Genomic DNA, 24,544 nt, shown 5'->3' with positions numbered 1-24,544 from the left:
GGTCTGCGACCTGTGAAGTGGTTTCTGTCCTCTTCTATAACCTACCTCAAGTTATATCTGTACCCTTCAATCCCTCTATCCTCCAGGAACCTATCTAAAAGCAGGTGTGATATATAGAGAATATGGGTGAAGGTAGGGGGGATACATAAGAAAGTGAATGGGTGAAGGCAGGGGGATACATATGAGAGAGAGAAAGGCTGAAGAGCATGCATGTGCTTGCACCCACACGTGTGTGTCTTGGCCCTCTGAATATTATATTAAATATGGACTCCAATAAAAAAGGAACAAGCCTGTTCTATGGAAACTTGTCCTACCTCAATGAAGCCTCTGCTTTTGGCAAATAGGATGGGAATCTCTGCTGAGAGTTACTCCTCTTTCGCAGGCTCTCCCCTTATACTACAGGTAATGGGAACACCTTAGGAGGATCTCTTCATTCTGGACCCCCCCTCCAGTAGACCTTTTGCCTCAGGGCTTGCCTGATCCACTCTGCTCCAGGTGCATTTAACCACCACCCGGCCTGAGCTGGGTGGTGGTTAAATGACTCGGACTCGGTCTCTAACGGCACCTTAGCACTACTTGCCATAAGGCAACTAAACAATAGCCTCGCTGAGAGAGTGTTGTTAGAAACACCTCTGTTATTGTCCCAATAATCCCACCCATATACAAGGGACCTAATTTTGAAATAGGGCTGAAAGTTCTACCTAAACAAAAATATTAAAAAATCCAAAAAGCAAACTGACTACCCATTCTCTTCATATGCCAGATTGCCTTGCTTGCTTTATTCCTCGTGGACATTGTTCCAGGAAGACTTCGAATTTTCAAGCTAAGTGATTTATGAGCTTTTGAACACAGCTATATTTATATATCATTGTATGATTTTTTTGTGTGGCCTTTTCCAGCCTGGTTTGATAGTGCTTGTTATATGTTGTTATACCTTGTCTGGTTTGTTTGTAGTGTTTGTATGGTGTTCTGTGTATGCTATTCTATGAAAATTTTGGGATATTTTTGCAAATTTTAAATTCATAAATATGTACAATATTTCTAACTTTGTAATTTGAGTACATTGCTCTGATATTATAGTATTGTTCTGTGATATATACCCTTCAGGGATTTCTTTTTCTTAACTTTGAGATTGCCTGGATGTATATTTTTAGCTAGATGTAACAGGTACAGAGGGATCTATCTCCATCCCCATGAGTTCTGTCCCTGCCCCATCCCTGCAAGCTCTGTCCTCATCTGCACAAACCTTGAACACTTTAAAATCATAAGTGTTCAAGGTTTGTGCAAATGAGGACAGAGCTTGCAGGGATGGGGCAGGGACAGAACTCACAGGGATGGAGATAGATCCCGTGGGGATGGGGACAAATTTGTCCCCGTGTCATTAACCTTGGAAACATTCTGGCACTCAGAAAACTTCTTTAATTGGGGGTCATAAAAGATGTATGAGGTAGCAAGTTTCCATATTTGACTAAACATTGTAAGAATATGAAATAAATTCTACACATCATGCTTACCACCACCAGCTCATAACCTTCCCCTGGCTTTAAATTAAATATAGAAAAATGAAGGTAGATAAAGACTATATGGCCTCTCTAGTTTGCCTATCCATGTCATCTACTATAGTGTTCCCCCGGTCATTCGCGGTTTGCGGTCCTGGTCATTCGTGGTATTTTCCGACCGCGTACCGCTGACAAGGAGAGGGCAGTGAGAGAGGCAAGAGAGAGCAGCTGGATCGCCGCGAGTGCAGGAAATCATTCGCAGTATGCTCCCACCGCCTCTTCCTGCACTAAGTCGGGCCTTATCCAACCAGGAGCTGCTTTGACAGCTCCTGATTGGATAAGGCCCGACTTAGTGCAGGAAGAGGCGGTGGGAGCATACCACAAATGATTTCCTGTACTCGCGGTGCTCCGGCTGCTCTCCTGCTGCCCTCTTCAGACTCTCCCATGAAAAACCATATTCGCGGTTTTTTGAGAATCGTGGGGTTTCCTGGAACAGAACCCCCGCGAATATCGGGGGAGTACTGTACCTGATACCTTAGAGATCCAATGTACTTATCCCAAGCTTTCTTAAATTCAGATGTTTTTCATCTCCGCCACCTCCATTGAGAGGCCATTGCACGCATGTACCACCCTTTCAGTGAAAAAGTATTTTCTGAGGTTACCTCTGAATCTGTCTTCATCTTCATCCTATGCCCCCTAATTCCAGAGCTTCCTTTCAATTAAAAAAGACTTGCCTCATGCGCATTTGTGCCACTTAGACTTTTAAATGTCTCTATCATATCTCCCTTATCCCACCTTTCCCCTACAGCAGGGGTAGGGAACTCCGGTCCTCGAGAGCCGTAATCCAGTTGGGGTTTTCAGGATTTCCCCAATGAATATGCATTTAAAGCAGTGCATGCAAATAGATCTCATGCATATTCATTGGGGAAATCCTGAAAACCCAACTGGATTACGGCTCTCGAGGACCGGAGTTCCCTACCCCTGCCCTAAAGTTTATATATTGAGATCTTTAAGTTTGTCCGTATATGCTTTACGATGAAGACCACTAACCATTTTAGTAGCCGTCCTCTGGACCGACTCCATCCTGTGTATATCTTTTTGAAGGTGTGGTCTCCAGAATGATACACAATATTCTAAATGAGGTCTCACTAGTCTTATACATGGCCATCATTACTTCCTTTTTCCTATTGGCCATTCATCTCCCTATGCAATCAAACATTTGTCTAGCTTTCACCATTGCCTCTTCTACCTGTTTAGACACCATAAGATCATCACACAATGTCACACCCAAGTCCCACTTCTCTTTCGTGGACAAAAGTACTTCATCCCCCTAAACTGTACCATTTTGTGTGTGTGGGGGGGGGGATTTTGCGGTCCAAATGCATTACCCTGTATTTCCTAGAACTACATTGTATCTAGGTCCTTCCACATGTTCTACACATCATCAGGGGTATCTATTACAGGTTTTGCAAAGAGGCCAACCTTACCAGACAACCCATCAGCAATATCAATTTTATGTTAAAAAGAACAGGCCCAAGAGCCAAACCTTATGGCACACCACTGATAACATCCCTTTCCTCAGAGCAAGCCCCATTTACCACTACCGCTCTGTTACCTTCCAATCAACCAGTTCTTAATCCAGTCCATCACTTTGAGGCCCCTACTGAGAGCACTTCATTTATTAGATGCCTGTGTGGAACAGTGTCCAAGACTGCTAAAGTCTAAATACACAACCTCTAGCACTCTCCCTTTGTTCAAATCTCTAGTCACCCAGTCAAAGAAATTGATCAGGTTTATTTGTTAAGACACACCTCTAGTCAAACCATGCTGCCATGGGTCCTGTAATTCACTGGATTCCAGTAACTTTACTATTCTCTGTTTTAAAAGCATTTCTGTTCATTTACTTACCACAGAAGTCAGCCTTACCAGTCTGCACTGTAATTCCCTACCTCTTCCTTAGTTCCGCTTTTGTGGAGAAAGATCACATCCACCCTTCTCCAGTCCTCTGTTTCCACTCCCGATTCTAGAGAAGTATTGAAAAGGTCAGCCAGCGAAACTACTAGTTCCTTCAGTACCCTTGAATGTATGCCCTCCGGGATGTATGGTGTATGAAGATTGAGTGTGGATAATCCACAGTGGCCCCATTCAGCTAGTGAGGGTGGGAACCACGGAAGGAGAGAGGGTCAGGGATAGAGTGCTGCCTGATGCTTCTTACTGCAGGGCACCCAGGGCAACTGCTCCATATGCCACCCTTTTGTACACGTTCTGTGATCATTACCTGTGTCACCATCCCATAAGAATATAGGAATAGCCATCTTGTGTCAGACCAATTGTATATCTAACTCAGTACTGCTGGCCAATCCAGGCCACAAGTACCTGTCAGAAACCCAAATAGTAGCAACATTCCATGCTACCGATCCCAGGGCAAGCAGTGGCTTTTCCCATGTTTCAAGTTTCTTTATTTTTGATATACCGTCTATCAAAACACATGTCTAGACGGTGTACATTATAAAAGATTATAGAAAACAATTAAAATAGGTAATTAAAAGCAATAATTTATCAAATATTAAAAACTAGTGTTTTAGCCTGTTACATTAACGGGTGCTAGAGTAGATGTCTGTCTGTCTGTTTTGTTTTTTTTAATTTGTCTCTCTCTCCTTGGACGCTGTCATTCTTTCTGTCTGTGTCTTTCCCTGGCCCCCTGTCTGTCTATCTTTATTTCTAACTCTATCCTCTTCCCTCAATCCTGCATGTGGCCTTTTTTCTTTCTCCTCCCCACTTCCTTCCAACGTCTGCTCCCCCTGTCCTCCACACTTCCATTCGGTGTGTGTCTCTCTCTCTACCCCTTCCATCTACTGTTCACCCTCTGTCTTGCCCCTCTCTTCTCTTTCCATCCAGTGTCCGCCCTCTCTCTCTCTCTGTTCCATATGGCCTCTCTCCATCTCCTCCTTCCTTTTCCCTTGGTCTGGCATACCTTCCTCCTTCCCTCCAAGCCATTCTCTCCCCCTCTGCTCCCTTTCCTCATTTAACTACTTCATTGGTCAGCAGCAGTAAACACAATTCATTGCTGTTGCTGGCTTCAGGTCTTTCTCTCTGGCCGGTCCTGTCTTCATGAAAACAGGAAGTAGGCAGGACCGGCCAGAGAGGAAGGCCTGAAGCCAGCAACAGCAGCGAATTGTAAACGTTGCTGCTGCCTGAAGCACCCGAGGCAGACTCTTCTCTCCCCTCCCAGCCCAACCCCCGCTGACTCTGCGACCCTCCCAGCAAGATGACTTTAATATCAAACCTCCCTCCAGCGTTGGCAGCCGCAGCACGCTAAACAGGCTGCTTCGCGGCTTTCTTCTGCCATTGAGTCCCTCTGTCATGTCATTGACATCATCAGTGACGCGGCAGAGGGACTCAGGAGAAAGCCCGAAGCAGCCTGTTTAGCGTGCTGCGGCTGCCAACGCTGGAGGGAGGTTTGTGCCGGTATGTGCAGAACCGGTATGTCCATCCCCCTCTAGTACGTGTGCAGCACTTTGCGCGGCGCATCCTCCCACGATCCTGGGTCGGCCACAGCGCTCCAGTATGGGCCCTAACCGCGCATCTGCTCTCCTGCCTGCCACGGACCTACGGATCACAGAAGCACGCAGGCAGAAGTGCGCATGCGCGTCTAGCGTTTTATTATATAGGATACTAGACAAATTCAGATTAACATACATGAAACGAAAGGAAAGTAGGGGAGGTAGAGGTTGTTTAAAATACATTGAAGTAAAATTAAAAAAAGGACAGTAAGTGGGGAGTGGTAAAGACATTAGGAGGGGAATCACTTCAAAAGAAGTATTAGATGTTTCAAAGCTACACATGAATCATGGAATTAAGAGGCAGAGGCTGATGCTAAAGAGTAAAAGCATTTTTAAAGAGGAAAGTTTTAAGTTTGGTTTTAAATTTTCAGAGTGAATTCTCTAATCGAATGTCTAGTGGAAGGCATTCCACAGAGAGGGGGCGGTAACTGAAAAGATGGATTTGCAAGTAGTATCGTAAAACAATTCCCGTTTTGACGGTATAGAGAGTAAATTTTGATTATTTGATTGGAGGGCCCTTGATGATGAGTAAGGAATCAAAAGTTTATCTATGAATGCCGGTTGGTTAGAGTTTTTTGTTTTAAAAGTGAGGAGGAGTATGTCTGTCTCAATAGCAGACTATGGAATTTTCCTCCAGAAACTTGTTCAAACCTTTTTTTTAAAAATAAATCCAGCTATGCTAATTGCTGTTCTAGTGCGGCAGAAGCTGTATATCAGAACATTTAAAACAGGTCCCTTTTCAGAAGAGCTTACAATCTACTTAACAGACAAACATAAACGATAAACGAAGGGGATTGCAGAGTTCATCAGGCATGAATGCCTTACTGTGAGTAGGGGATAGGAGTTGAAAGCAACCTCAAAGAAGTAGGTCTTGAGCCTGGATTTGAATATAGCCAGGGACGGAACTTGACATTGTGATTCAGGTACAGCAAGAGAGAAGGAACAGAGTCTTGAGTTGGCATTAGTGGAGAAGGGTACTGATAGGAGAGACTTACTTGATAAACGGAGTTCTGGGGGAGGAGTATAGGGAGAGATAACTGTTGCAGAATGCGGCAGTCAGACTAATCTTTGGACTAAAAAAATTTGACCACGTGACCCCCTACTACCGACAGCTACATTGGCTGCTGATGAAGGCACGCGTAAAGTTCAAATTTGCCTGTTTCTGCTTTAAAGCATTACACGGACTTGCCCCCAAATACATTACTGACCTTTTCTCCTTCTCAACCAACAGACACAAGAGAAGTTCACATTCCAACTTCGTTCCCCCCCAGTGAGAGGTTGCAAACTGAAAAAACACCATGAATTCCTTCTCTCACACCAAGCAGCATCATGGGGTAAAGACCTAGAACAATTACTTTCGCCCTCTACTTATGAGGAATTTAGGAAACATCTAAAAACACACCTGTTCCTAAAACATCTTGACAACTGATCCACTTATCTCTTTCCCCTCAATAGCGACCTACTGTCCTTTTGATCACTTTTCTCCTCAACAATGAATTTCCTGTCTAATTACTTCTCTTTCTTCTTCCCCTCTTGAAGTCAGTCAATTTGTACCTTTGCTTAATCTTTTGTAAACCGCATAGAACTTCACGGTATTGCGGTATATAAGCTGTTATATTATTATTATAATATAAGAGAGGAGAGATACTGAGGTGCTGCAGAGTGAATGCATTTGTAAGTAAGAGGAGTTTGAATTGTATGCAGCAATGGATGGGGAGCCAACGGAGAGATTTGGGAGAGAGGTGATATGGGTACGGTGACTCTGGTGGAATATAAGTCAAGCAGCAGAATTTTTGGATGGATTGAAGGGGAGAGAGGTGGTTACGAGGAAGACCTATGAGAAGCAGGTTGCAGTAGTCAAAGCAAGAGGTGATAAGGGTTTTGGTGGTGTGCTCCGAGAGGAAGGGTTGAATTTTGGTGATGTTATAGAGAAAGAAGCAACAGGTTATGGCGGTCTGCTTGATTTGTACAGGGGAGAGGGATGAGAACGCCATCCACTGAAATATAGAGTGGGGGAAGAGGAGAGGTGGGTATAGGCAGAAGGACTAGTAGCTCAGTCGTGGCCATATTCAGCTTTAGGTAGCAATGGGGCATCCAGGAAGCAATGGACAGGCAGACTGAGACATGGGCCTGGATACCTGCAGAGATTTCTGGTGTGGAGAGGAAGATCTGGGAGTCATCAGCATAAGGTGATATTGAAAACCATGGGAAGAGATCAGAGCCCCAAGGGAATGAGTATAGATAGAAAAGAGAAAGGGAACTAGGAGAGAGAGCCCTGGGAAACCCTGATTGACCCAGCGGGATAGGAGTGGAGGAGGATCCACCACTGTATACACTAAAGGTGATGTTTGACAGAGAATAGAACCAAGAAAAAACAGAGCCCTGAAATCCAAGTGAAGACAGCTTATCGAGAAGGTTCTGGTCTACAGTGTCGAAAGCAGCGTACAGATTGGGAAGGATGAGGATAGAATAGAGGCCTTTGGATCTGGCCAGGGACAGGTTGTTGGAGACTTTAGCAAGGGTGGTTTCCATGAAGTGTAGGGGTGAAAGTCTAATTGGAGTGGGTCAAGAACAGTTGGGGTTGACAAGAAGTCAAGGCAACAGTGGTAAATAGCACATTTGAGTAGCTTGGATAAGAAGGGGAGGAGGGAGATGGGGTGATAGTTGGGAGGGCAGGTATGGCAGGGATTATGTGTATAATATAAGGCAAGAAACCTGCAATATACAACTACAATGCCATGTGAGCTTTATGCATCCTAAATGTTAATACAGTATAACTGAAGTTTGTTTTTCTAGCAGTGTGAGGTCTATAAAGGACGCTGCAGAGTCTTCTGAAGTTGACAGAGGCTGACTTTACAGCTGTTGCAGTTAAGCAGATGTTTGAAGAGTCACCTTTTATTTTTGTTGCTGCAATCCTTGCTCTTAGAACAAGCCCATGCCATGTTACATCACTTCCTAAAAAAAGAATCAAATACTTCTGCTTAAGAAAATTAGCTCAGATGAATGAACAGGAAGCAGGAAATGCTCAGGTTTATGGAAGTGGGATAGAAAATGCAACGAGTGAATCAGGATGCATAAGACTGGGGCAGGTTCTCCGTGACATGCAGAAATCCAGCTTCGCACTCTCTCTTATCCTTTGGCTTGCTGCAGGGTTTCCCTATGGTAAGTGAGATCAGACCTTTTCATGTTTTGTGTGCCTGAGGCTACTGAACTCTGTAGTAGGATAAAATCCTGAGAATCCTACCTGTAAAGTAAAGGAAATTAGGTGTTGGCTGTCTCTGGTATTTTACTGTGAACATCTGCTTTTTTTCATTCTTTCTTTGAAAGACTAGATACAGATAAAGCTATTTTTCAGTCTATAAATGGACTCATAGGGCTAGATTCACTAAGAAAACCGATCGTGTACCGCTCGGTTTGCGCTCACTTTCCGACTTCAGCTCGATTCACTAACCTTCCTCCAGACCCCATCCGATCTGCGCATGCAATGAGTAAAAAGGCATGTAAATTTCTTAACGCGTTGATTCATGAAACCATTTCGTCCAAAACGACTGGCCTTTCCTGTCCCAAAAAGTTACGACTGCTGAGGACCAGCCGTTTACATCCTCGCCGGCTATTTCTGCCTAGCAACTGACGCGTGCATGTTAAGAACCCCATTAAAAATATATATCTTCCCCTACAAAAATCAAAAATGTATCTAAACTTTTAAATATATGTAAACTTTCATGTACTTAAGTGTTAGAAATATCTTTTTTATTTTTTTGGAATGCGCATAGCGAGAACGGGAGTGAATCTCAGATTTGTAATGCGCATGGCGAGAAAATCGCGGACTAACCCCGTGATCTCCTTGCGCATTGTACATTTCAAATATCAATGCCAAATAACAACAACAACAAAAAATCCTAAATCAAATATAACTTTTAAGGGCCAGCTATCCCTCCCCCAGCTAGATTGTCGCGTGCATGTGCATGAGATTCGTAGGCTGTATATAACAGCGCCTGATCCCAGCGCATTCAACAGCTGTTAACTGTTGTGCCATCTAGCAACTTAACAGTACTTTTCCGGAGTGAAATGGACGGCGCTTGGTGGCTACATTTCTACGCAGTGAAGTCCGATAGAGCTAGCGCATGCGTTATGAGCTTCAAAACCAACAAGGATACAGTACGCACGCGTGTTGATCGATGTTTCAGCGCTAATAGCAGCGTGTTTACGATGGGATCATTTGCATGGACAAGCTTTACTGAATCGATCGGCTACAATGCCTCGGAAACGGATAGGACACGAATAGGATAGATTGCGGGACTTTAGTGAATCCTGCCCTTAATGTGACATACTCTAGTTAAAAGTATGCAGTATTTGCTTTTCAATTAAATATGCAAATCGTGAAGGGTTTTTCTTACATAGACACGCTGGGTTCCAAGGAAACAACTTGGGGAAGGGATCTTCAAAGCCCACGAAGCAGGTTTTGTCTCCTTTATCTTCAAGCAGCATGGGGCCCAGGGCAATTGTCCTCTCTCCCCAACCTTTCTTGCTGGCTAACTGATAAATACCATATAGTTAATGGGCATCAGGCCCTCAGTGGCCTGGATCTGAGGCTGAAGGAAGCACTGAACACAGGGCTAGATTCACTAAGCAAAGCGATCGTGTACCGATGGGTTTGCGAGCCCTTTGCAACCCTTCTGACCCGATTCACTAACTTGTGTACCGATCCGTGCATGCAAATGAGGGGAAATGGCGTGCAAATGAGGAAGGACGCGATTCACTACACTTTTCCTGACACACTGACTGGCTGGCTGATCAAAACACAAGCGACTGGTGAGGACCAGTCGCTTGTGTAAAAAAACTGCTCTCTGCCCCATCAAAAGCACCCTGCTCTCTGCCGCCTCTCCTTCCCAGAACAGCACCGGAGGCTAGCCCTTATCTTGCTCTTGCCGCCCCGACTCTCCTGCTCTCTGCCGCCCTTCCCCGCAGTGCGAGCCCGTGGTTTTAACCTGCGGGTTTAAAGCAGGGCCGCACTGCGGGGACGGGCGGCAGAGAGCAGGAGAGTCAATAATTATGCTCGCTTTTGTCGAGTCGGTGAAGGGGAAGAGGCTGCCGCCTCCGGGGATCGCCCTTCCCTGGGAAAGCAGGAGAGTCGATGGCCAGTAAAAAAAAAGTTTTAACCCCCCCCCCCAGCAAAAATGGACAGCAAACGCATGCGCAGACTATCTACAGGCAAAGTAGATGGTCTACGCAAGCGTCGGGATCGCTACACGGCGATCCGTGTAGTCGGAAGGGGGCGTGCCTCCGATCGCCCCCATTTGAATATTCTCCCTTCGTGAATTGGTCGGCCTGCCATGGATTGGCCACGGATCAGGCACGCAAAGGCAGGTTAGTGAATCTATCCATTTCCCACCTGTGGCCGCCATACTTTTCCCAGTAGTGCTTGTATATCAGCTTGGCAAATAGGGCTGGATTCAGTAAACGGTGAAGAAAGTTAGGTGCTGGAAAGATGTATACTGAAATTACATTGGGGGGGGGGAAGATATGTAATTATATTATTATTTGTTATATATAAGTGCTGATTATTGTATCATTTGTTCATATGCTCTATTGCACTTTGTGTTTCTTTTTTGAAACTAATAAAAATTAAAAAAAAAAAAGAAATTACATCCAGTAAAGTCACTCTGTGTCAAGTGCCCTTTATAAAAAAGCTCTCGGGACTTGATTCTATAAACGGCGCCCAGCTTGGTAGGCGTAGGCAGTGGCGTAGCGAGGGTGAGTGACGCCCCTCCCCCACCCTCATCTCTATCCCGCCGGCCGCATGCTTGCACCCCTTCCCTTTCCCCGTACCTCTTTAATTTTCCCTGCATGAGTGGCATCATAAATTTGCTGCCCGCGTCGACGTTGGCTCTCCCTCCGCCATTACTTCTTAGGCGTGGGGCCTGGAAGTGACGTCGAAGAGAGCCGATGCCGACGGGGGCAGCAAGTTTGTACGGCTGCTTGCGCTAGGAAAACGAAAGAGGTACAAGACAAGCCCCACACGCGCATAGTGGGGGGGGGGGGAAGGGAGGCTGAGAGGAGGACAGCGTTTTCATCACAAGCCACTGGCTCTGGTCTGACACCCCCTGAAATATTCAGTTCATTCTTAAAAAATGTTCACATATCGATGTCAAATCTTTTTTTTTTTTCTTATTTATCTCTGGAAAAGAAAGTGATGTAATTGCTGGTAAACAACAAAAATTTTCCTTGATTTACTCATGAAATAAAAGATATCTACCAAAATGTGTATTCTAACTGAGAAATAGATTAGGACACCCTCCACCAGTGTATCGCAAACTGTGTGCCTCCGGAGATTTCAGGTGTGCCACGACACACTGGTGAGGAGGAGAGTCATCCACACTGACTGACTGCCTACAGGACGTGCCTCTCGCAGCAAAACACACGTCCTGTAGGAAGTCAGACGACTCTCCTTCTGGCCGGCATCTCTCCTTCTCTCCCTGCAAGTCCCGGATCCCTCCACCGAAGCGGGTCACGGCTAGATGGGCCTCCGCGCACTTCCAGGTGCCTTCTGGATTTAGTGTGCCACCAGCAAGAAAGTTTGCAAAACACTACCTTACACCCTAATAGCTCGTGTTACCCCCTTTACCTGAAATAACAGCAGTGAGACGCTTCTTGTAGCCATCTACCAGTCTCTGACATCGGTCTGAGGAAAGTTTGACCCATTCCTCAATGCAGAATTCTTTCAGCTGTGAGATGATTGAGGGGTTTCTTGCATGTACAGCCCGTTTCAAATCGCCCCACCGCAAACAAGATGCTAGGAATTATTTAAAAAAGGGATGGTTAGCAAGACTAAGAATGTTATAATGCTTCTGTATCGCTCCATGGCGCAACCTCACCTGGCGTATTGCGATCAATTCTAGTCTCCTTAAATACAAGAAAGATATAACGGCACTAGAAAAGGTTCAAAGAATAACGACCAAGATGATAAAGGGGATGGGACTCCTCTCATATGAGGAAACACTAAAAAGATTAGGACTCTTCAGCTTGGAAAAGAGATAGCTGAGGGGGAGATATAATTGAAGTCTACAAAATCCTAAGTGGAGTAGAACGGGTACAAGTGGATCGATTTTTCACTCTGTCAAAAATACTTTTAAAACATATAGAAGGAAATATTTTTTTACTCAGAGAATAGTTAAGCTCTGAAACGCATTGCTAGAGGTTGTGGTAAGAGCAGATATCGTAGTTGGTTTTCAGAAAGATATGGACAATTTTCTGGAGGAAACGTCCATAGTCTGTTATTGAGAAAGACATGAGGGAAGCCACTTGTTGTCCTGGATTGGTAGCATGGAATGTTGTCACTCTTTGGGTTTTTGCCAGATACTAGTGACCTGGATTGGCCAACATGAGAACGGGCTACTGGGCTTGATAGACCATTGATCTGACCCAGTAAGACTATTCTTATGTTCTTATATATTCCCTCTGAGGCCAATCTTTTTTTGCCCAATGTTCATGTTTGGCTCTACTGAAGAGATCTTTTAAATAATGGTAAAAAATTAATAAATTTAACCATATCTAAGAAACTAGAGCTGATGAGGTCTATCCAATGTAATTTTCAGAATCAGCACCCCAAATAACCCCAGCACCATCTCTTGTATGTACAATGTACATTGCTGCATGTGCCTGATAGTACTATAGAAATAAATTGTTGAATTCCTCTTTTCGTCAAAATGTTAGGTGAACTATCAGGAAAATCAATCTTCAGTACTCCTGCAGAACCACTAGAGGTCACTGCAGGATCACAATATAGCAAAAAACTAGGGTCTCTACACATGTATGAAATGCATGTCTGTCAGAGAGAAGAGAGACTTTTCTTTCAGAGTCTCAGTTTGAAACCTGTAGCTCATAGAGGACTGGGAATTTCAGTTTGAAAAGTAGCTGATGACCTTCCTCTAAACAAATATGTATGAGTTTTATAGTGTGTGTGTGTGTGTAGGAAAGTCAGAGGAGATGATGCAGACGAAGACATCCAATGGAATAATGGGTGTTGAGCAGTGTTTACAAGAATATGTGGAAAGGATTATGAGATGGATGGATGGATGAACATAACTTGAAATTAAATGTGAACAAAACAGAGGTGATGATTGTGAAGAACCGATGGGATAGTTTTGAGTTAGAAAATGTCACTGTGATGGGGGAGTGTTTGGAGTTAAAAAGGAGATAAATGTGTTAGGGGTGTGTCTGGACTGCTGCTTGACCAAGGAAAAGCAAATTTTCCATTTGGAAAGGACGGAGCATGTCACAGAATACTATGGTTGAAGTTAGAAGATCGTTTATATTTCAGGCTGCTTGTGATGGTAAACTTGTGTTTGAATGGTTTGGCTCCTGCAAGTTTGGTGGGTCCTATTCAGGCTTATGTCCCTTTATCAAAATTGCGCTCTGTCCATGATGGTGATTTGTCTGTGCCATCTATAAAGGAATTGAGACTGACCCCCTCTTCTACAAAGCCACGCGGTATGGGCTTCGGGGATGTTGCTGTGCGGCTTTGTAAAAGAGGGGGTGAATTCTTCATGTGTGACGATGTTTTCCTGTAGGGGACCCCAGGAATGGAATCTTCTACCCTTGTATATCAGAAAGCAATATAATCTTTTTTTTGTTTGTTTAGTTCAAATGTTTTTATTAATTTTATAAAATAAATGCAATGTAATCTTGATGGCTTTAAAAAGTTATTGAAGAGAAATTTATTTTGCTATATGAAGTATGGGCGTTAAGGCATCTGTTTTGGTGTAAGCGCAGGTCGCTTATCTTGTGAGTGTTTTTACATGTATTTTATGTACTTTTATTATGTATGTTTACATTGTGAGTCACTTTGGGAAAAATGGGTTATAAATAATATAAAACAACCCCCCCCCAAAAAAAAACAAATAATGAAAACAATCAAGGTGGGGTATATGCAGTTGAAAATGTTTTATACAGTGTTTCCCCAGTCATTTGCGGTTGGCGGTCTCGGTCATTCGCAGTACTCAAGCCCCAGGACCACTTCCCCATGCTTCTCATCCACGTAGGAACGAACGACACTGCCAGGAACACCCCGGAGAATATACCTAGAGGCTTTGGAGCCCTGGGTGAGAAGCTAAGACGGACGGGTGCACAGGTGGTCTTCTCATCGATCCTCCCAGTTAGGGGTAAGGGAAGAGCCAGGGATGAACGTAGCCAGAGGACCAACGAGTGGCTACACGGATGGTGCAGGTAGATGAACTTCGGATTCCTGAACCATGGAGAGGCACTGCAGGGACTTCAGGGACCAGACGGACTCCATCTAACCAACAGGGGTAAGAATGTATTCGGACACCGACTGGCCCGCCTGCTTCGTAGGGCTTTAAACTAGGTAAGTTGGGGGAGGGTACTGGTGCAGTAGGTAACTATCCTGTGGAGGTGAGTCGCAGCTCCAGTTCTGAGTCCGAGGTAAGTACCCACATTGCTAACAATTCTCCAGGAACCTCACTATCTCAGATGGGAAACTCCACACAAGGTCCCAGCAAGGTATGGAGGGCTATGTATGTTAATGCACACAGTTTAGGCAATAAAATTCTAGAACTGGAGACTGAAATAATGAATGCTGTCTAGATGTGGTGGCAATTTCAGAGACTTGGTTCACGGACTCTCATGGGTGGGATATGGCTATACCGGGTTACAACTTACTTCGTCAAGACCGAGAGGGCAAGTTAGGGGGAGGGGTAGCACTATACACTAAAGAAGACATCAAAACTACGAGAATCACAGATGTCAAGTACACCGGGGAATCCCTCTGGGTAAACCTAGCAAAAGGCAACGAAAAATGTCTGTATCTCGGTGTAATATATAGACCTCCAAGACAACTGGAAATCAAAGACATAGAATTAATCAAAGACATAGAGAATATCACCTTAAGGGGGGGACACTGTACTGCTAGGGGACTTCAACATGCCCGATGCAGATTGGAACATGCTCTCGGCAACAACCAGCGGCAGCAAAAGGCTAATATCCTCCATAAAGGGAGTACAACTCAAGCAATTGGTATTAAAGCCTACCAGGGCCCAGGCGATACTGGACCTGGTACTCACCAACAGAGACAGCGTCTCGGAGGTCTCGGTAGGCGATAAACTGGCCTCCAGCGACCACAACATGGTATGGTTCAACCTCAGAAAAGGTTTCACTAGATCAAGCACGACAAAAAAAATACTTAACTTTCGAGGCACTAACTTCAAACGCATGGGAGATTTCGTCCATCAGGCACTGCAAAACCAAGCTGTGACTGACAATGTGGAGGCTATGTGGTCAGCCTTGAAATGTACCCTACACGTAGCAACAAACCGCTACATAAAATCGATAAGCAAAAGGCGAAGAAACAATAGACCCCAATGGCTCACCACAGAGATCTCGGACCTCGTTAAAGGTAAGAAACGAGCATTCATCTCCTACAAACATTCAGAGCAAGGGAGGCTAAAATAGAATACATGGCCAAATCTGCAGCTGTCAAAGCGGCAGTCAGAGAGGCCAAGCACCGAGTTGAAGTAAACCTAGCAAAAAACATCAAGAAGGGGGACAAATCCTTCTTCAGGTACATTAGTGACAGAAAAAGAAACACTGATGGGATAGTACGTCTTAGGAAACCAGACGGGAATTATGCAGAATCGGATTCAGATAAAGCTGAACTACTAAATAAATGCTTCTGCTCGGTCTTCACCCATGAGGCACCGGGGTCTGGCCCACAGTTACAGGCAAAGCAATGTTCGGAAGACCCGTTTCAAAATTTCGAGTTTGCACCTGGTGACGTCTACGAGGAACTATCAAGACTCGAGGTGAACAAAGCCATGGGACTGGACAATCTACACCCCAGAGTACTCAGAGAGCTGTGTGACGTCCTAGAGGAACCGTTAGCCACACTTTTCAATCTGTCCCTGAGTGCGGGTAGAGTCCCCTTGGACTGGAAATCAGCTAATGTCGTTCCTCTGCACAAAAAGGGTTGCAGAGCAGAAGCTGCGAATTACAGACTGGTGAGTCTCACATTGATAGTGAGTAAACTCATGGAAAAACTAATCAAATGAAAATTGGACACGATTCTGGACGAGGAGAATCTATGCGATCCCCACCAACATGGATTCACCAAGGGTAGGTCATGCCAATCCAATCTTATCAGCTTCTTTGACTGGGTAACAAGAAAACTGGATTTGGGAGAGTCCCTGGACGTCGTGTACTTGGACTTCAGTAAAGCTTTTGATAGTGTCCCCCACCGCAGGTTGTTGAATAAGATGAAATCGTTGGGATTAGGTGAAACACCAATAGCATGGGTCAGCGATTGGCTGAGTGGTAGACTTCAGAGGGTGGTGGTTAATGGTACCCTCTCTAAAACGTCGGAGGTGACCAGAGGTGTGCCGCAGGGCTCAGTCTTGGGCCCAATCCTCTTCAACATATTCATAGGAGACCTGACTCAAGGGCTTCAAGGAAAAATAACGTTATTCGCCGATGATGCCAAACTCTGTAACATTGTAAGCAACAACAACAGCAAATTGCCTGATTGTATGACGCAGGACCTGCTTTTATTGGAACATTGGTCTTCGATCTGGCAGCTAAGCTTCAACGCTAAAAAATGCAAGCTCATGCACCTTGGCAACAATAATCCATGCAGAACGTACACATTAAATGGAGAAACCCTGGCTAGGACTGCAGCAGAACGCGATTTAGGGGTGATCATTAGTGAAGACATGAAAACTGCCAATCAAGTGGAGAAGGCTTCATCCAAGGCTAGGCAAATGCTGGGTTGTATCCGCAGGAGCTTTGTAAGTCGGAAGCCCGACGTCCTAATGCCACTATACAGAACCATGGTGAGGCCTCACCTGGAGTACTGCGTGCAATTCTGGAGACCACATTACCGTAAAGATGTGCTGAGAGTTGAGTCGGTTCAGCGAATGGCCACCAGGATGGTCTCCGGGCTCAAGGATCTCCCGTACGGAGAAAGGCTAAACAAATTGCGACTATACTCTCTCGAAGAACGTAGGGAGAGGGGAGACATGATTGAGACATTTAAGTATATCACTGGTTGTATCGAGGTGGCAGATGATATGTTCTCTCTTTGGGGACCCTCGACCACAAGAGGGCATCCGCTAAAAATCAGGGGCAAGAAGTTTCATGGCGACACCAGGAAGTATTTCTTCACCGAAAGAGTGGTTGACAATTAGAATGAGCTTCCAGTGCAGGTGATCGAGGCCAGCAGCGTGGCAGATTTTAAAAACAGATGGGATGCCCAGGTCGGATCTCTAGGAGGGTAGAGATAAGGGGATGGGTCATCAGAGCTCAATATCTCAAAGGGTAGCTAGGAGGGAGGGTCAATAGAGTGGGCAGACTTGATGGGCCTTGGCCCTTTTCTGCCATCACTTTCTATGTTTCTATTTTTCGACCATGAGCCGCCAACTATGAGAGGACAGCTGGAGAGGCAGGAGAGAGCAGCTGGAGTGCCGGTAAGTGAAGGAAATCAGTCCCTGTATGCTCCGACTGCCTCTTCCTGCACTAAAGTCAGGCCATACCAATCAGGAGCTGCTTTGACACGCAGCTCCTGATTGGTAAGGCCTGACTTTAGTGCAGGAAGAGGCGGTCGGAGCATACAGCGAGTGATTTTCTTCACTCTCCGGCGCTCCGGATGCTCTCTCCTGCCTCTCCCGCTGCCCTCTCCAGTCTCCCCCATGAAAAACCATATTCGCGGTTTTTCAAGATTCGCGGGGGTTCCTGGAACAGAACCCCCGCGAATTTCGGGGGAGTACTGTAGATTGAAACCAATGTTACCAGCTTATGACTTTCACAGAGTTGTGCAGGTGTTGATTTTGCGTAGGGTTGATTATGGTAACGCACTATACCTAGGAGTTTCTAAAGAACTCCTAGGTATATAAGAATGGTATATAAGAATGGTATGGCGGTATATAAAAATAAAGTTGTTGTTATTATTACTATTATTATTAAAGTGAAAATGAGAGCTCTGCAGATGTTGATTAACTCTGCAGTAAGACTGATTACAGGCATCCCCAGAATGTCTCATACCGTATAACGCCGGTTTTGAAATAGTTGCACTGGTTACCAGTGGAGCAAAGAGTGCATTTCAAAGTCTTGTCAATAATACATCAAAATTTTGAATCATGCATCTCCTGCACTGAAATCTTATTAGCCAAGGAGGAGCTTGAGGTCGGAAAATAATATGAAAGTATGCTTAGGGCGGAGGATGGTAATCTTTCATTCCAGAATTTGTGTAGCAATGTTATCGGTGGGAGGTGCAAGACTCTGGAATGCTCTGCCAGGTAAGGTGTTCCACAACACCGGGCCCTGCACAGATAACCTGGGCTTGCGGTTCCCAGAAAGCTTCACAGTCGTTAATGACGGAACTTCTAAACTTAAACTATCTGAAGACCGTAGCTCACGCAAAGGGCAATGCCGCTGTAACAGAGAGTGGACACTCAACGGACAATTATGCACTGAAGCTTCTTAAACATCACACACAGGACCTTAAATTCGACCCGCATGCCTATCGGCAGCCAATATAGCTCTCAAAGTATCGGTGTAATGTGATCGAATTTTGAAGCATGAACAATAAGGTGTGAAGCAGTATTCTGTGACAGCTGCCGTGCCCGCAAGACACATGTAGGCAGTCCTGGATAAATAGAATTACAATAGTCAATCAAAGGTGTTATCATCATCGTGATGACTGTTTGAAAATTATCATCTGAAAGATAGTCACGCAGTCTCCATAGCAAATGCAGCTTGAAAAACACACCGGATATCACTGGCTTAATTTGGGCTTTACAGGACAAAGCTGAATCAACCCCCGCCCAGATACCTGCACTGCCATCGCACTGAGACAGCCTCACTTGAAGTAAAATCTCAGATGGGCAAGATACCAAGTTCTTTCCATGACCAATGTATAGAACTTCGGTTTTAGCAACGTTCAACTTTAATTGATTTTGAGACATCCATTCCTGAATGATACAAAAGCAGTCGTTCAGGTGTGATAGAGCTTCATCCTGCAATTTTTCCCAAGGAATGAGAAATTGAATGTCGTCAGCGTAAAGATGAAACCTAACACCCAACTTATGCAACGCCTTACACAGCGGGGCAAGTAGATATTAAACAAAACTGCTGACAGGGCAGATCCCCAGAGGACAAAGATGCCCAGTCAGATTTCTTCTCTTTCACTTCAACACAGAATGATCTATTCCCCTCAAATGACCCAAACCAATCCAACACCGTGCCTGAAATACCCATGGTCCGTAATCTTGCTACCAAAATTTGATGATTAATAGTGTTAAAAGCCGCAGACACATTCAGAAATACCATGAAATATGATACTCCATGATCTAACCCTTTACATATGGTATCAAGCACGGAGAGGACAAGGAGCTCGGTGGAATGTTTTGACTGAACCCAAACTAAAAGTCATCTAAAATGGCACTCTTAATTTTTCAAGATCTATGCATGCCACTATGTTTTTAATCATTTTTAAAGTTTCTTTGTGGCTTTTTAAGGTCATCTTTACAGCATTTTAGGTGGTAATGGAATCCTGAACATCTAAGGATCCATTTTATTGAATGTAATTTTTAAACTTTTGACAGGGCTATTTTGTGATGCTTCTAACATACACATCTCGTTAACTCACTTCTTAGAGGATATTTATACTTTTTGATCCTCTTTTTATTTATTTTTTTATTGGTTTTCCATCCTGTTTTTAAGGGCTGAAATCACTTTTTATTATTTTAAGTTTTTAAATAATTATTACTCATTATGCCAAGCTTCCACCATTTAAGCTTGGTTACAAACACAAGTTTGTCTGTCAGTGACTATTTGGTGTTTGGTAAACTTTTTTAATTCATGTGATGCAATTTTATCCATTATTTTTGAGGTTTTTGCTTTTACTGATAAATCTCTCAATTGTTTAATAGATTTTTTATATTGGAGTGAGCTGTGCATTCACACCAGCTGGTTTTTATTGCTGGTAGAAACAGTTTATGATACCAGCAAGGTAAGCCATCTTTCTTTGACTTTTAATATGTGTGGTTTTCTTTTTAAGTTAATGTTTATGCTATCTGTCTATCTATCTATCTATCTATAAATATATATATATGTGGAGGGGCATAATCGAAAGGGATGTCTAAGTCCGTTTTCATCTATGTCACAAGTCGCCAAAGTAAAAAAACAGCCTAGGACACATTTTCGAAAAATACATCCAAAATTTTTTTGGTTTCGAAAATCGTCTAAGTACAGTGTTCCCCCAGTCGTTCATGGTCGGTGGTTCACGGTCCCAGTCATTCACGGTATTTTACGACCGTGAACCACTGATAAGGAGAGGGCAGCGGGAGAGGGAGCTCCTGATTTGATAAGGCCTGACTTAGTGCAGTAAGAGGAGGTCGGAGCATACCACGAGTGATTTCCTGCACTCGTGGCACTCCGGCTGCTCTCCTGCTGCCCTCTTCAGACTCCCCCATGGAAAACCCGTATTCGCATTTTTTTGAGATTCGCGGGGTTCCTGGAACGGAACCCCCATGAATATCAGGGAGTACTGTATACGTCCTGCTGATCTGATTGTCCAAGTCACTAAATAGTCCATCTTTATACTATATTTTATAAGTCAAAAATGCCTAGAACAAGCCCTGTGGATGTGGGAGAGGTCTGCAAAGTGATGGACAGAGGTGACCCCATAGACATCATATACCTTGATTTCCAAAAAGCCTTTGACAAGGTGCCTCATGAACGATTACTCCGGAAACTGAAGAACCATGGGGTGGACGGAGACGTACATAGATGGATCAGAAACTGGTTGGCAGGTAGGAAACAAAGGGTAGGGTTGAAGGGACACTACTCTGACTGGAGGAGGGTCACAAGTGGTGTTCCGCAGGGCTCGGTGCTCGGGCCGCTGTTATTTAATATATTCATAAATGATCTAGAAACAGGGACGAAGTGTGAGATAATAAAATTTGCAGATGACACCAAACTATTTAGGGGAGCTCGGACTAAAGAGGACTGTGAGGAATTGCAAAGGGACTTGAACAAACTAGGAGAATGGGCGACAAAATGGCAAATGAAGTTCAACGTTGAGAAATGTAAAGTATTGCATGTGGGAAGCAGAAACCCGAGGTACAACTATACGATGGGAGGGATGTTATTGAATGAGAGTACCCAAGAGAGGGACTTGGGGATAATGGTGGATAGGTCAATGAAGCTGACGGCACAGTGTGCAGCGGCCGCTAAGAGAGCAAATAGAATGCTAGGTATAATCAAGAAGGGTATTACAGTCAGGACGAAAGAAGTTATCCTGCCGCTGTATCGGGCGATGGTGCGCCCACACCTGGAATACTGTGTCCAGTTTTGGTCGCCATACCTTAAGAAGGATATGGCGTTACTCGAGAGAGTTACTCAGAGAAGAGCGACACGTCTGATAAAAGGGATGGAAAACCTTTCATACGCTGAGAGATTGGAGAAACTGGGTCTCTTTTCCCTGGAGAAGAGGAGACTTAGAGGGGATATGATAGAGACTTATAAGATCATGAGGGGCATAGAGAGAGTAGAGAGGGACAGATTCTTCAAACTTTCAAAAAATAAAAGAACAAGAGGCCATTCGGAAAAGTTGAAAGGGGACAGATTCAATACAAATGCCAGGAAGTTCTTCTTTACCCAACGTGTGGTGGACACTTGGAATGCGCTTCCAGAGGACGTTATAGGGCAGAATACAGTACTGGGATTTAAGAGAGGATTGGACATTTTCCTGCTGGAAAGGGGACTAGAAGGGTATAAATAGAGGATTACTGCTCAGGTCCTGGACCTGTTGGGCCGCCGCTTGAGCGGACTGCTGGACAAGATGGACCTCAGGTCTGACCCAGCAGAGGCATTGCTTATGTTCTTATGATGGACTGAACACCTAGAAATGCCACCTAAATAGTGGGGTATCTTACAGGGCACTGCTGTGAACTTCACAAAAAGGATGCCATGTCTTGTCCTCACTACAGCTCCCTTATACGTCATGGTGAGCCCCCCAAACCACCTCCAGAATCCCCTAGACCCACTTATCTACCATCCCAATAGCCCTTATGTCTGCAGGAGCCATTTATATGCCAGTAAAAAAGGGTTTTGGGGGTGTATAGGGGAGTGCAGTGTTTACAGGGGCTTATGAGCATGGGTCCTCCTCTCTATAGGTCCCTAACCCCCCCACCCTCCCCAAGACGACTTAAGCCGCCTCTATGCTGGACGACTAGGCTTTCCTATGCCAGCTGGTCAGGTGATGATGGTCTGGAGGCTGAATTTTAAATGTGTGATTAATATTTTTATGGGGGTGGGGGTTGGGTCGGTGATCACTGGGGTAGTGTGTGGGGGGGTCTGTTTTATGTGTTTGCAGTGCTTTTCTGGTGACTTTAGGTGGTTTTTTGTGACTTAGACCATGTTTTATATGGTCTAAGTCACAACGTCCAAGTTCCGTCGATCCTGGGCTGTATAACTTTCGGTTATATATGCTGTACGACTAAGTCTAAGCCAGCCCACGTCCCGCCCAACTCCCAAACCTGTTTTTATTATCGGCACTTGGATATATTTGGGAAACGTTCATCCAAGTGCTGACTTAGGCCAGTTTTTGGATGTTTTTCTCTTTCGATTATGAGCCCCATAGTGTTTTATTGTTATAGTTACTTGCCCTGAAGCAGCCTTGTTTGGTGAAATTAATTGATTGGTCTTTGTTGCTGGGAGCACTTTGAATAAGCATAACTTATCTCCAGATTGGATTCTTTGGTAGACTGTTTGCCTTGTTGTTTCCTAATAGCCAAACCATAGTGCAACAAGGAGTGAAAAAGTGGTGAGTGGTGCCAGAGTTGCTGAAGATGTAAGCTGAAATTGAGAGCCAGCCCACTCTTATCTCTAAGGAGGAAGGAGTGAAACAACAGGAGATCCTGGCCCTGAGAATCAGGAGGAAACACGTTTATCCATGAGATCTACAAAGAAAAAAAGACTGTCAATGGGAGTAAAATTGGTGTCAGAGGTGATGGTGTGAGCATTTTGCTCTGTACACATTGAGAGAGATTGAACAAATTTGAGACCCAGTTATGGTGAAAAGGAAGGCACAATGGGTGGTTATCCTCTCTACTCCCATGCAGTCTACCTCTTTGGTTTAACCAATCCTTGAAGTGCTTAGAGTTGCTCCTGTATGAGTGGAAGAGGAACAGAGCAAGAGTGGGGTGTCTTTGAGCCCTGAAGCATGAGCTGTTCCACTGCAACCCTGAAGCTCCTTGAGGAATTGGCATCTGACCTCACAGTACACTATCATCCACACCAAGATCAGGTGTGTAGAGTCCCTTGGTTGTGAGAGCTGTCATTTCTCAGCAAGTCCAAGGTATATTTACACTGGATCAAGCTGGGTTAAGAAAACCTGAAATGTAATTATGGAAGTTTTGTGGCAAGTAATCGGAAGTTTGGAATCTCCCCTCTCCAAGACTGTGAGTAAATTGGATGTTTATGTTTTGATACTGGTGAATACTATTAAAGATTTTGGGAAAGGGCAAAATCAGTGTTCCAGAAAAGTGGCTTAAATTGAGAAATTTTGTTATAAAATAGACCCAGATTTGATCTATTTTGCTCTTGAGCTAGACCAGAGATGGTACCAAGCCGGTGTTAGGCATGCTGGAACCCAGAGCAGAAATTAAGGAGGGGGCTCCCAATTCCCCTTCTCCCTGCTCCTCCCCAATTTTCCCACCTATCAAAATGCCCTTATAGTCAGTTCTTAAGGAGTAGAAAACTGTGCTCTAAGGAAGTCTTTTGTAGGACTCAAGCAAGAGACATGACGAGACATTTCCAAGAGAAAGGATATTCGATCAGGGCAATAAGCATGGGTAAAAAGAAAGCAACAGTGAGAAATAGAGAAGAATTATTGTTGCTAAAGATAAGAGAGCCTAATGAGAAAATTGTGTGTCCTCTACTTTTTATGTACCTCTCAGCAGATATCATCATAATATTATGTTAGCTTGATTTTGCTATGTAGCATTCTGTAGTAATTTGGTTTGTTCAGTTTTCACAATAGTGGAGGGGATATTTGTAAAAGGGAGGGGAGACAAGGGTTTTGTTGATCCTTGCTCTGTATTATTTGTGTTTATAAAATGACAATTGTACAGAATATTGTCTCTTTTTATACTTTAATAAAATAAGTTCAGTATAAAATCATAACTATTCGAGGCTTGTGCGGATGGAATCTGACAGTTTGCAGGGTGGGGACAGGGCAGAGACGGGGACTGAGCTGGCGGGGACGGGGCAAAGATGGGGATTGAGCTCGCTAGGACGGGTCAGGGACGGGGACTGAGCTCACAGGGACGAGGTGGGAATGGTGATAATTCCCCCCCTCCCCCCCGTGTCATTCTCTAATCCCACGTGCCTATCCCAGGCTCTTTGGAATTCAGACACAGTCTCTGTCTCCACCACCTCTTCCGGGATACTGTTCCATGCATCTACCACTCT

General features: G+C 44.4%; 1 protein-coding gene across 2 annotated transcripts in view; it reads left to right on the top strand.

The window, feature by feature from the left end:
* The first annotated feature begins 8,085 nt into the window (after positions 1–8,085).
* TMEM154 (transmembrane protein 154) overlaps positions 8,086–24,544 on the top strand; it is a 50,301-nt gene continuing 33,842 nt past the window's right edge. For both annotated transcript variants that reach the window (XM_033955929.1, XM_033947371.1), the window contains exon 1: positions 8,086–8,224. In XM_033955929.1, coding sequence (XP_033811820.1) covers positions 8,164–8,224 — 61 coding nt within the window. In that variant the 5' untranslated portion in view covers positions 8,086–8,163. The remainder of the gene's footprint in view (positions 8,225–24,544) is intronic.

The sequence above is a fragment of the Geotrypetes seraphini genome, chromosome 1 (assembly GCF_902459505.1).
Source record: "Geotrypetes seraphini chromosome 1, aGeoSer1.1, whole genome shotgun sequence".
Lineage (NCBI taxonomy): Eukaryota > Metazoa > Chordata > Amphibia > Gymnophiona > Dermophiidae > Geotrypetes > Geotrypetes seraphini.
This window is presented reverse-complemented; position numbering and strand designations above follow the sequence as displayed.